The sequence below is a fragment of the Hemicordylus capensis genome, chromosome 4 (assembly GCF_027244095.1).
Source record: "Hemicordylus capensis ecotype Gifberg chromosome 4, rHemCap1.1.pri, whole genome shotgun sequence".
NCBI lineage: Eukaryota > Metazoa > Chordata > Lepidosauria > Squamata > Cordylidae > Hemicordylus > Hemicordylus capensis.
This window is the reverse complement of record NC_069660.1, coordinates 183638876-183653072: the sequence shown is the minus strand read 5'-3', so window position 1 is coordinate 183653072 and position 14197 is coordinate 183638876. Positions and strand designations below refer to the sequence as shown.

The window sequence follows — 14197 nt, the reverse complement described above, 5'->3', positions numbered from 1 at the left end:
AGAAGTTTCCTCTTCTGAAATTTAAAGTGTCTGTGTTAGACTTCCTTGGTGATTCTCTCCCCGCATGTATGCTGAATTTGATCGCTCTGTGGTCATTGTTCCCAAAAGGGTCGATGACACTGTCATTCTGCACCAGGTCCTGGGTACCACTCAGAATTAAGTCCAAGGTCGCCTTCTCTCTGGCTGGTTCCAAGACCAAGTGTTCTAGGGCACAGTCATTCAGCATATCTAGAAAATTAACCTCTTTGGTCATTACCTGACTGTGAATTTACCCAGTCTATGTTTGGGTAAGTCACCCATTATTACTGCTCTGCCTCTCCTTTTCCTTCTGGAACTCGAAGTCCTTGTCAGAATTTTGGTCCAGCATCCTGTTTCACACAGTGGCCCACCAGATGCTTCTGAGAAGCCCACAGGCAAGAGGTGAGGGTATGGCATTTAAAGGCATTGTTCCTCTGAGGCTGGAGATGGCCTACAGTCACCAGAGTAGTAGCCATTGACAGACCTGTCCTCCCTGAATTTGTTTAAGCCCCTTTTAAGCCACCCAAGCTAGTGGCCATCATCACATCCCATGGCAGAGAATTCCATAGATTAATTATGTGCTGTGTGAAAAAGTGCTTCCTTTTGTTGGTACTAAATTTCCCAACCTTCAGTTTCATGGGATGGACCTTAGTTCTAGTGTTGTGAGAGAGGGAGAAAAATTATCTCTGTCCACTTTCTCTACTCCATAAATAATTTTGTATACCTCTATCTCCTCTTTTCCAAACTAAAGAGCCCCAGATGCTGTAGCCTTGCCTCATAAGGAAGATGCTCCAGGCCCCAGATAATCTTGTTTGCCCTCTTCTGCGCCTTTTCCAGTTCTACAATATCCTTCACAGTGATCAGAACTCTATACAGTACTTCAGATGTGGCCGCACCATAGATTTGTATAAGGGCAATATAATACTCGCATTCTTATTTTCAATCCCTTTTCTAATGATCCCCAATGGTTCTGTAACTCTGACATCTTGCACCAGGCCCTGGGCACCACTCAGGATTATGTCCAAGGTTGCCGTCTCTCTGGTTGGTTCCCCAATTAACTGTTCTAAGACACAGTCATTTAGCATGTTTCAAAATTTGGCCTCTCTTTTGCTACCTGAATGTGTGAGTAATTGAAGTCACACATTATTACCACTCTGTCTCTCTTTGATGCCTCTCTGATTTGTTTCTCCAACTCCAGGTTACTCTCAGTGCTTTGAACTGGAGGGCGATAGCACATCCCTAATAACACATTTCCTTTCAGTCCTTGTATTGTCACCCATAATTATTCTGTGGAGGACTCTGGTCCTCCTAGGTTTTCTACTTAGTTGGATTCTATCCCTTACTTAATATAGAGTACTACTACAACCCCAAGCCTCCCCTCCCTGTCCCTTCTGTAGAGTTCATACCAGAAATAACAGTATCCCACTGGTTCTCACCATTCCGCCAGGTTTCCGTTATGCCCACTATATCTATTTTTCCATTAGTAACCAAGCACTCCACATCTTCCATCTTCGCTTGGAAACTTCTGCCATTGGTATATAGACATCTATATGCCAAGACTCTTACCTGTTGGCGTGTCATATGTTCATATGGCGTGTCATGTGTTCCTTACTATCATTTGACCTTTTTGGCCAACTTTTATGTGTTTCCTTCTGATCTATTTCTGATTCTACTCTCTCCCCTTCTGGTTTATCCAAAACGTTTACAAGCTTGCACCTTAGGAGATGTTCCTTGCCAAACTAGGTACCACCTAGTTCCTGTTGGCAGTTCACCAGGCCTCATTTTAAAAGCTGCTATGTGACGTTTTAAAATTTAAGCACCAACAGTCTGGTTCCATCTTGGTTCAAGTGGAGCCCATCTCTTTTGTATAGGCTTTGCTTGCCCCAAAATATATCCCAGTGCCTAACACATGTAAAACCCTCCTCCCGGCACTACCGTCTCAACCACGCGTTGAGACACCTCAGCAATGTCTGTCTTGCTGGTCCTGCACATGGAACAGGCTGCACTTCAGAGAATGCTACCCTAGGGGTCCTGGACTTCAGTATGCTACCTAGCAGCCTAAAATTGGCTTTCAGGAGCTCCCAACTGGATTTCCGAACATCGTTGGTGCCGATGTGCACCATGACCGCTGACTCCTTCCCAGCACTGCCTAACAGCCTATCTAGACACAGTGTGATGTTCAGAACCTTCACACCAGGCAGGTAAATCACCATGTGATCTACATGTGGGTCACAAACCCACCTTTCTATTCCCCTAACAATCAATCACCCTCTACTAGGAGGCCCCCATCCCCTGGAGGAGTATCCTCTGTTCAAGTGGATAGGGTAGCATCCCAAGGAAGGAGTCTCTGCTAAGGGAATATTTCCACCTTCCTCAGACTGATGTCCTCCTTCCCTGAGACCTCGATTCTCCATGACAGCAGAGGAGCTGTAGGCCTGGAAGTGAGATGCCTCCATCACATCCCTGAGGGTCTCATCCACACACCTCTCTGTCTCCCTGAGCTTCTCCAGGTCAGCCACCTTGGCTTCAAGGGAAGCTTTGTTCCCTAAGAGCCAAGATCTCCTTGTGCCGAGTGCACACCAGGACTTCTGCCCCTCAGGCAGATAGTCATACACACAACACTCTGTGGAATGGAATACACTGTGAAGCAGCCCCTCCCCTGCTGGCATTCAACCTTCACAATTGGTTTGATTGGTTATTTAGAATATTTATTTATTTGATTGATTGATTGATTGATTTATATACCGCCCTTCCAAAATGGCTCAGGGTGGTTTACAACATGGTAAAAACAATTAAAACAAGTTAACAGTTAAAATCAAACTATAAAAACAGAATAAAACCAATTAAACAATTCAAACAGCTAAAAAAAAACCCTGGAAAATCAGGGCAGCAATTTAAAACAGTTTTAAACAGTTTTTCAATCATTTAAAAACCCTGCAAGGCCAGGCCAAACAGATCGGATTTAAGGGCTCTCCTAAAGGATAGTAATGTCTCAAATTACGGATATCTGCCGAGAGTGCATTCCACAACCCAGGAGCAGCTACAGAGAAGGCCCGCCTCTGAGTCGCCACCAGAAGAACCGGTGGTAACTGGAGATGGACCTGCTCAGATGACCTTAAAGTGCGGGGATCATGTAGAAGAAGGCACTATCTAAGAGAACTTGGACCTAAGCCATTCAGGGCTTTAACGGTAATAACCAGCACTTTCTATTTTGCCCGGAAACATATCAGCAGCCAGTGTAACTATTTCAAAATAGGCATAATATGGTCTCTCTGGGTTACCCCAGAAACCCATCTGGCTGCCGCATTCTGAACTAACTGAAGTTTCCAGACTACGTACAAAGGCAGCCCCGTGTAGAGCGCATTGCAGTAGTCAAGCTGGGAGGTTACCAGCTGATACACCACTGTTTTGAGGTCATCTTCTTCAAGGAATGGGCGCAGCTGTCGAATCAGCCGAAGCTGATAAAAAGCATTCCTGCCCATGGCCTCCACCGGAGATACCAGGGTGAGGCCTGGGTCCAGGAGCACTCCCAAGCTGCACACCTGCTCATTGTGGGGGAGTGTAACCCCATCCAGCACAGGAAGATCTAACTCACCCCTATTTAGGGCTTCTTTACTTGAATATAGGTTATGGTACAGTTGTCAGCTAATCGAAGGTTTTGAGCTCTGTTCTCTAAGAAAATTATAGAAGTGGGTTAGTGTTCACCTTCTCTTTGTGTTGTATGTCTCCTTTGTGATTAAGGGAGACTGCTTGTGTGCCTCTTCGCTGAACTCCCGCTAAACTCCTGCAAAATTCCTTCAAAATCTGTTTGCAAACTCCTGTGAACAAATCTCCCCTGGCGTGCCTTTTGACTTCACAAAAGCTCCTTCCAAACTGAGGAACTCAGGAATGTGGCCCTACCCACAAGCTGTGTAACTCACCTAAAGCTAATCCCCATCGCCTGGCTCTCAGGCACATTTGAAACTGAAACTGCCTTGTCAGAAACACAGCCCTAGCCAGCCAGAATTCAAACCCTAGGAAAGCCTAGCCCTAAACAGCTCCCTTTGTCCTTTTGCCCATTATTTCTTGTTGCTTGCTTGGTTGGTTGGTTGATTGATTCTCTTGGTTGCTTGCTACTTATTGTTGTCTTTAGAAAGAAATCAACTTTTGCTGCCTGCCCTGGTGTGACTCTTGACTTCACAGAAGTTCCTTCCAAACCCTTTAGACTTTCCAGTATAGATGCGACATAATAGCACTATAAAGACATTTTTGGGGGGGAAACTGTATGGCCCAGGCTGCCGATCATAGAAGTGACTGCCAATAAACTTTCAATGGCTATCTCTTATAGCAATCACTGTAACCATGAGCAGTCCAGGAGGGGGCGTAATTGATGCGCTGATGAGGAGGGACATCTGCACCCACTTTGGATGGCTGTACTTGTATACAACTCCCCCCCCCATATTCTCTCTAATACACATGTGCTAGAAGTGTGCATTCCTTAAGTCCTTAGTCCCTAAAGTGTTTCTGTTTGTAAAGGTAAGCACTAGTATCCTGTTATCCTATGTATACATGCTGGAATGAATGTATCCATGTCACCTTTTTGATGTTATGTCAACACATGGGGCAAGATAAGTTCAAAAGTGGTTATTATCCTACTGCCACATTAAGACTTTTCCCCCCTGTATACTCTGGTTTCTCTTCAGATCATATAAATCTTTTTTTCCCTTCTCTCTGTGAGACTTCTAGCTTTTTAGTTCTTACTTTGTCATTTACCTTGCCCACATCTCTAACATTAACTCTGTTTATAGTATCTATTTCTGGATGCTGAATGGTGGATTATAATATTCATGTTTAATACATCAGCCCTTAAGGACTGACCAAAAGAAGCAGGAGATAAAGGATCCCTGCTAGGCTACAGAAGCTACTCCCAGTTGACTGATACTTCATCCATTTCTGCAGATATAAAGTAGGGAATATGGATCTAGCCTCTTAATGGTATCTTGTTGTCTTTCTGTTTTCTGGGCTTCTCAGCAAAATGAAACATTAATGCATAAGGCGTGGTATACTTCTGGACAATTCGAAGAGATAAAAGTTCCCTTGTGTGAATATGGACTGAGTTTTTTAAAATAGTTCACTTCAGAGTAAGAAATTTGTTTTTGTTTCAGTTTCTGGAAAATTAACTTGGATTCTTTAATTTCCCCAGATAAATATTATTTGAGTAGATGGTTAAATTTGGCACTGTAAAATACAACTATCAATGTAAACTGCCCATGGTATACACATTAAATGCTTTTGTCTGCTGTTGTTTCTGCAGAAATTAGCTTTGTATGTTGGCATAATTTTTCATCTTAAAGTTATACCCTGTAAAAGCCAAAACAAGCCCCCAGAAGTGAGACCAACACTGCTTAATTACGTATGTGAATATTTTTGCAGTTGTTGGGGGACCCATTGAAGAGTGTCCATATTAAATAACACATCCCTATGCCTGAGTCATTTTTGGAACTATTTTAAGAATTTTGTACCGAATCTTTTTGGGGGGGTACTTGAAAGGAACATTACTTGAAAGTAAGTTCCACTGGTTTAAATGCAACTTGCTGCGTAATTAAGTATGATTTGTAACTCATTAAGGGGAACATTTTAATTTTGCTTTTAAATATTAAAACATTTAAAAGCAATCATCATCATCATCATCATTGCTGTAAATATCATATTTTATACACACACACACACATATATGGAAAATGCTAACCATGATTTAAGCCTATGTTGGAAGCAGTAGTAAAGGAAGCCCACAAAAAATAAAACTGGTTTTTAAAGGGCCAAATATTAACAAGACATAAAGAGAGGTTTGGAGAGGAGAGCTGGTCTTGTGGTAGCAAGCATGACGTCCCCATAGCTAAGCAGGGTCTGCCCTGGTTGCATCTGAATGAGAGACTTGATGTGTGAGCACTGTAAGATATTCCCCTCAGGGAGTGGAGCTGCCACTCTGGGAAGTGCAGAAGGTTTCAAGTTCCCTCCCTGGCTTCTCCAAGATAGGACTGAGAGAGATTCCTGCCAGCAACCTTGGAGGAGCCGCTGCCAGTCTGTGAAGACAATACTGAGCTAGATAGACCAATGGTCTGACTCAGTATATGGCAGTTTCCTATGTTCCTAAAAACAATCATAAAACTATTACAAATAAGGTAGATACAAGTCTCTTTGAGTTAGTAAACCTGGATCAGAGTCTGCCGATGGGGGCTCTTGTGATTCAGTGCTCCTCCTCACAAAAAATTCTCTCCACACAGTAGACTAGCGTATCAGGGAGGAAGGTTCTAGACTGTTTTCTCCCTGACATGCTAGTTTCCTGTTTGCATAACTTTTTTGTGTTTAGAAGCATTTAGTCATCTGAGCTCCCTCCTGCAGTTTGAAACTATAAAATCCAGACACAAGTTTATCATGTAGTGAGAACTAGGCTTTTGAGATATAGTCTGACAGCCAAATGAAGCTGCATTGGTGCAAACATGTTACACTTGTGCAAGTATGTCATGCTAGCTAGTATTGTTAAGCTGGGAGCTTGCGTTCCAAACTAGTGTTGCACTGATGCAACAGGGTTGCTTCCTGCTGTGAAACCTCATCCTCAGTCCATATGTGTTTCAGGAACAGATGCTATGTATATGTGCATCTCTGTGCGGTGCACTATTGTAGCATGAGTCTGGATGTCACCCATCAAATTCAGGAATGCTGCCAAATACCTCTCATAGCATAAAGAGGGACCTGATTTAACTGCTGCTATTTATTTTTCTTCTATCCTGCCTTTTCAACATAAGACTCTTCTACAATAATAAAATAATTGTTAACACAGTGTATAAATAGGATGTTGCTTCAGCAGCAGTTAACCCATACTGAGGCCTTATGTAGCTCTGGCCTAGAACTCCTCTCACAAGCCCCTCTCCAACTTTCCAGGAGCTGCAAGGACTGAAAGGGGCAGGAATCTTTTCTTCAGGTAACGGCTCCTACAGTGAGGGGATGTCTCCACTGCCATGTGTTTGGTGCTTGAGGGAGTCCTCCAAACTGGAGATAAGGGCAGCAGTGAACCTTCAGGACATGGCTGAGGTGGGGGCCCCAAGGTGTCCAGGGCCCTCTCCACTATCTTATCCCCAGAACTGTCTGCATTCACTCCCATCAAGGATGCCTGCAGCATTTTGTTCATGATAGACCCTTACCTAGTAGAAATAAAGAAGAATCAGGAAGCTAGTCTGATTTCCCTCGAGGATCAGAGGCCTACATCAGCTGTCATTTGACTACTCTTTGTTCTTCGACTGGTGTTCTAACTATACAGAAGGCCTCAGAGTCATGTTGCCTCTCAATGCCAGTTGCAGGGGAGCAACTGCAGGAGAGAGGACATGTCCTCGCCTCTTGCCTTTGGGTTCCCCAGAGGCATCTGGTGGGCCACTGTGTGAAACAGGATGCTGGACTAGATAGGCTTGGGCCTGATCCAGCAGGGCTGTTCTTATGGTGAATTTGAGGGCAATGATTTAAATTTCAAATTTTAAAACTAGAGCTAGTAAATTGTGATGGGTGTGGGGTGGGCTAGACATTTTATACAGTATTAAAATAGTCTGAATTTGGACTATTTTGGAGTTGGCCTACCCGTAATGTTTTCATTGTGAAGAGAATAGGTTCACCCAGTTTTTCTTCTTGACTCTGTCTTTAGTCAAGGGGAAGTATCTAGGAAATCTTTCTTGTCCTGGCTTTGAATGGTGCTTTATACATACTTGTGCCCTTGCTTGAATGCTGTGTGAGATTTGCCTGTCTTGTCATTCATCCTATTCTTATTGCCTAGGAAATAATTGCTTTTGCTTTTACCTCGTGACTATTGCTACTATTTGGTTGATTTCCCCTCTCAACCCTTTGACCATAACATAATTACATTCAAATATTGTTGATTTGCTCAGGGAGAAGAGTATTTTGCTAATTTGCTTCCAGAAAAACAACTTTGTTGAAACATCTGCTGATCATGATTTATTGTGTGATGTTAAAAGATGTTTAGGAATGCTCTTCATTTGTATTATGGTTTCACATACGAGCAGAGACATGTGGGTTTTTCTGGGGAAGATTATTGGAGTCCTTCTGATTTTGAAAATGAAATGACCTCCATTGATTATGCTCCTTAATGCATCTTTTAGTGGTACATGAGTAGCAGTGATACTTTTCCATTTTTTAATGAAAATCTGTACACATACTATCTACTCACTGATATCTTCAGCATCTAGGCCAACTTGCAAAAGGAAAGATGGATGTTAAAATTCATGCATGAATATTTGTCTCTGCTTAACAGCTCTGTCCTATTATGCTTTAGCTACGGTTGCACAAAAAGAGACTAATGCTCAGTACTTAGATTAGCACTGTATCCCTGGCTGATGAGGCAAAGCCACACAACTCTGCCCTGCTTATCTCTACAAACACTGCCCTACCTCATTACTGCAGTAATTTGGTTGTATGAAACTAATGGGGACAGGGCCACTGCACAGCTCACAGAGCTTATTTGGAGTATGGATGCAGCAGTGGGCATAATCCCTTTCACTAGCATGGGAGCCCCATGTGTAACAGATGGTTGGAATCAGTCCCTTAATATATCTATATCCAATGACCATAGTAATTAAATTTGTATACACTAGATATTACTTTTTTCTTCCAAGCAGTGCTACAATTCAGTGCTGTATTGACAACATAACACAGTCGCATGTAAAACCTGAACTGGCCCATAGACCATTGTAGCTTTACGATGTGTAGTACCATCTAACTTTTACTGTGTGCGAGAGCATTTGAGTAATATAAGACTTCAGATAAAACACACAGTAATTCTATATGTCTGATTTGCATGCTGTGGTCTGGAGGAGTAGTTTTTAAAGCAGGTTATTCTGGGATTGTTGTTATTTCCTTAATATGTCATTTTTCATTCTGCAGGGAAATGATGTTCGGATTATCCTTGGCCAGTTTGATGAGGAAATGGCAGCAAAAGTATTCTGCTGTGTAAGTAAAACAAACAAAAAGTAGTCTTACCAGCCTTCTTCCCCAAACAGTGAGAAACACTGCTATCAGGCTAGATTTCCTTTGCATGAGATAGTACCGAAGAGTTAAAATCTTTTTGTAATCGTTCCTTTATTTATGACCACAAAACTGACCCTGTTGGAAGCAGATTAGGCACAACTACAACAGACAGCAAATTCCTGAATCAGATGCCCAGAGAGTAGCTGTTAGAGCCGGTCTCCCTCAGTTTAAAAGGCAGAGCTGCCTTTCTCTTTTACTTGCACACAAATGCCCCATGGAGCATTTCTGTCAAATCTCATTCCTGGAGGTTAATTGTTCATCCATACACACTGAGGCTATTAGAAACTCTTTTGAGTTCAGAAAGGGTAATTAACTTTTGATACAATCAAAGTCCAATCAAAATGTTTGATAGCTCACTCCAGAAACATATGGCCAAGTATATGTGTGTGTTAATTTAATTTGTTAGCAGTTTTTAATACATTAGCAGATGTTTATTAAATACTGTGATGCAAAGCAAATCCCAAATACATCCCTAGCCTGACTTGTCTAACTGTCAAGTTTGCATTGTAAAAGTTGCATTAATAAAAGGAAGCATATACAAATAGCTGTTTTATTTTATGTTTTGGTTGAGAGATCCAGTCTTAGTCCTGACCTAGTTGGGGGAAAGTTAAAAACGCACAGACTTTCAAATAAAAGTGTATAACGGCCTTTATAAATGCATGTATTTGATCTGGTGCAGAAGTTCTCATAAGCTGTGATTTGGAATGTTTTTAATGGCTACATGAGCTAATGAGAGTGCACACCTCTGTAGAAAACAACTGAAATAAATGAGGAAAAGTTTATCTGAATAAATTATTCAATATTATCTTCTTATAAAGTCAGTATTATATTGTAACTGTAAATAGTTGCTTAAACCAAGCCTTTCCATTTGATGATTTAAATTCTACCCTCTGTTTTGTAAATCTTTCAATTATGAAGAACTTCAGTAGGGCTGCATTCTCAGCCAAGTGTGGATAGAATTTTAGCTTTCGTCACAAAAGCCTATGATAGTGGAGAAGAACAAGTGCAGTAACTGGCTCTTCTGTCTTGGACATCTGTTGATTCATATGGTGCCTTTTGGCAAGAAGCTGAGTTTTAATTCCTCCTAATTTTTGTTTTAACTTTGGTTTATGATTTAAGCAGAGGATGAGTCTTCACCAAACATGCAATAAGAGGAGTAATTACAACCTGATACAAATAAATCAGTTCAACGTGTTAGCAAGGCAAAATAATACAATAAGCTGTTAGCATGAATGTGTGGAGCATTCTATAAAGCATAAAAGAGAATGGTCAAAGTATTTTAGAATATAATAATACTGCTCTTCTTCCCACCTCCATATGCATGTTACAGTTTGCAGAGTAGCTGCTCTATGGCTCTAGTGTAACATCTCTCTTACCCAGTATGTCGCTGCAACTCAACCAGGCCGTTTACTGGCAGCGAGTGACCTTTCAAAGACTCTGCATCATTTTCCAGAATCATAGCATGTGTTTTCTCCAGACTCCTACACATCACTCTGTTTCTACTTCTGTTGGGAGTTGCTGGGGTCTTGAGGATGAATGGATGCTGGAAGGTGAGGCATGGGACTCTGAGGATGTCTAAGTTGGAAGTCAGTGGCCAGTCCATGTTGTACCATGCCAGGGTCAGTCACGGCTTGCTGGATGAGGAACAGTATTATGGGAGACAGGATATTGTACCAGAGCCTGATGACGGCTGTTCTTTCTCTTGTTCAGCAATTGTGACAGGAAGGAGCTGAATTGGTCTTGGTCTTTTTCTAACTTTGGAGCCCCATTCTTTCCTGAGTTACTTTTTGGCATCAAACTTATTTATAGATGGTGTGGACTATCAAAGCATGGTTCCTACAGTAAGCCCATTAATCATGAACATGTGTGCATTACAGCAGCACTCATTGGATTGCATCTTGGGTATTCTGTACATAAGTAGGCATACAAAAGTGAGGATTTCCTTCATTGAAATGGGTCTGTTCTTTCATGTTTGCTTTTTCAAGACAGGGTTTAAAAACTTAGTTGATGTCATAACTAAGATATTGATATCATAGCTGTGAACACTAAGTCTCAACAGAATATTTTTTTGAAATGTGCTTATAATTTTTTTCCTGCTGACAAAATAACTTTCCCCTTTTTATATCCCCACTGTAGGCATATAATGAAGAAATGTATGGCAGTAAGTATCAGTGGATCATTCCTGGGTGGTATCAGAGTTACTGGTGGGAAGAAGTTATTCCAAAGCTTAATTCATCACACTGTCTCAATAAAAACTTTCTCAAAGCCATGGAAGGTTACATTGGAGTGGATTTTGAACCTCTCAGTTCCAAAGAGAATAAAACCATATCAGGAAGGGTGAGTTAGTTTACTTTCTACCATTTGGGGCATTTAAAAGCATTCTCAAGATATACTGTTTTTACCAGCAAATTATTAGTTGCATGTAGCAACTGTGTTGTTGGTTTCTTATCATAGCAGACCAATTCCAAACCTTGAGGTGCCAGCACATAAATAGGGCATAGATTCTCAAATGCATCTAAGAGGGGCTTTTGATGTAGTCATTAAAGTATAAAAATAGCAATGAGGAACATATAGGAACAAGACAATATCATATGTTAGATTCATCTAGAATATTGCAACGTTTTCTGATAGGGCTGACATTGATCATTTTCCAGGGGGTAATCATGTTAGTCTGTTGCAACAAAAACTACAGAGTCTTGTGGGACCTTAAAAACTAACAACTGTGTTCATACTATAAGCTATTGTGGACTGTCCATGAAAGCTTACGCTACAATAAATTTGTTATGCCTCATTGTATTTCTTAGTCTTTAAGGTCCCACAAGAATCTTTGTTCATATAAGGAGACTGCAGATGCTCCAAACATACATCAAAAGAGGAGTTGCTGCATTCTGAAAGAGCACTCCTCACATTCTTGTCAGGTGTACCTATTCCTCCCCAGCCTTGATCCCTGAATAAAATGAACTCTGTTAATTTGGAACAGAAGCTGATTGCATACAGTGCTGATTTGCAGGTGGCTCTGATGTCATTTACTTCTCCCTCCCCGGAGAAGTTTCCCAGCATTAAAAAAAATAGTTATTTCCTTAGAAATAAAGCACCGAAAAAACTGTTGGTTACCTAAATATACAGATATCACTAACATACATTAAAAGAAACTGGCAGGAGGTGGGATAGAGGCAGAGAGACAATCAGTGATGGAGTAGCTGTCAGAGGCATTGTGAAGGTGGAGAGAAGGCAGACCATCATGTTGACCCCTCTTCATAGGTACATAAGTATACACTCTAGGCAAAGGATAATTTATTAGATAAATTTCTGTTAGCCAATATGAAACATTAGTTGGAGTGTCATTTAGCAAAATGAGTTTCTCCATAGTAACAATGCTTTAAGCCAATATGATGAAGTTTTTGCTTCCAATTTAATATAAGAAATATTATTTAGAAAAATCACCCCCATACTATGTACTTCTCTGCAGTTGGTGTGATTGGATCATTCCATCATGCCTGACTCGAACTCAGCAGAATTGTTCACCCTCACCAGAGACATGCCTGTGGAATCCATATGAGTTACTGTTGTGGGCTTCTGAGCACTTAAAATAGTGTCCCATGCAGAAAGATGAGATTGGTTTCTCCAAGGGCAGTTAATTCTTACTTTATCACACTGTAAAAGTAAATCATTTTGAGAGCAAGAGTGAAGTACATTCCATATTTAATTCATAAAAAAAGTGTGCCTGAACGACCCTTACTTCAGAAAATACGAAAAAAATAATGTTTTATGTAAGCTATCACTTATCTGGACTACAAAACAATGTAACTCCCTTCTTTTCCTGGAGCTTTCCCAGACAGCAGGCTTTATGACGTGTTTACTGAGAGTTTGAATTTGCCCAAATAACTGATGCAAAAAGTGATTTTTTAACCCTGGACTTAAAATTGGTCTGGCTCTAACACGCAATGATAAACCTGAATCATGTGTGAAGTGCACCCCAATATATTGCACTGACCTCAGCATGAATCCGACTGATGTGTGAACGCACACAATTCTGGTGGGGAAGTGAGCTAAAAGCCCCATCTGGGAATGCTCTTGCAGTCCTCAGAACAGGTTTTCTAGTGGTGCTGCTCTTTCCCCAAAAGGGGAGATTTGTGCTGCTTTTCTAAATACAAAAAGCAGCTTACCAAGTGTGAACAATAAAATTTTATGATTTTATTGTTCACACTTGGTAAGCTGCTTTTTGTATTTATTATTTTATAATACCAAAAGCAAGTTACATTAAAAACAACAGCAGTGTGCACCATCATATACTGTGATGGTGTATTGGCTGGCAGATTGAGGTGGCTGAGAAAAAGGGGGTTAGTCACTTAGGGGTGAGAAGGAATCTGTGGTTTTGTAATATCTATTATTGTAACTACTGAAAAAACAGTAAAATCTAAACTTTTTAAAAAATCCAACTGTAGATTTAAACAGCAGTAAAACAGCAGATAAAAGCAACTGTTTTTAATAGGGCTGGGGAAATAAAAAGGTCTCCATTTGGTGCCTGATGGACAACAGTGTAGGCACCAGGTGAGAGAACTGCATAGACAGGGTGCCACAACCAAGAAGGCCATCTCTCTAGTCACCACCCATCTCACCTTTGAAGGTGAGAGCAGTTCCAAACATTATCTCAGTGTTCAGTTAAGAATATGTGAAAGCAGGCGTACCTTCAAACATCTCAATCCCAAGCTATGTAAGCTTTAAAGGTAAGCACCAGTACTTTAAATTGTGCTTGGAAATTGACTGCTAGCCATTGCAGCTACCACTTGCAGGATGATTTTTTTTTTCTGGGGGAAAGATTTTTTCAGTTGACTTGTTTAGGGGTTGATAGGCTGAACCCCAGATACTAGCACTTAAAACCAGAACTCTGCTGGACAGAAATCCTAAAGAGGGAGATAGAATCCTTGTAGACCACAATGGAACTCTCCTACTCCATCTGCTGATCTTATGTTGGTGCTGCACCAAGAACCTAGGAGGACACTGCAGAGAGAGGTCAACTCAGCCACCCAAATCTCAATGATATAAACCAGGTTGCCTCATCATTATTAAATCATAAGCAGTTGTTGTTTTACTATGGACTGACCTAACA

At 41.1% G+C, this 14197-nt stretch overlaps 1 protein-coding gene across 2 annotated transcripts in view; it reads left to right on the top strand.

The window, feature by feature from the left end:
• The window catches only part of GABBR2 (gamma-aminobutyric acid type B receptor subunit 2), a 608047-nt gene that overhangs the window by 246621 nt on the left and 347229 nt on the right, over positions 1-14197 (top strand). For both annotated transcript variants that reach the window (XM_053243867.1, XM_053243869.1), the window contains 2 exons: positions 8944-9009; positions 11224-11424. In XM_053243867.1, coding sequence (XP_053099842.1) covers positions 8944-9009; positions 11224-11424 — 267 coding nt within the window. The remainder of the gene's footprint in view (positions 1-8943; positions 9010-11223; positions 11425-14197) is intronic.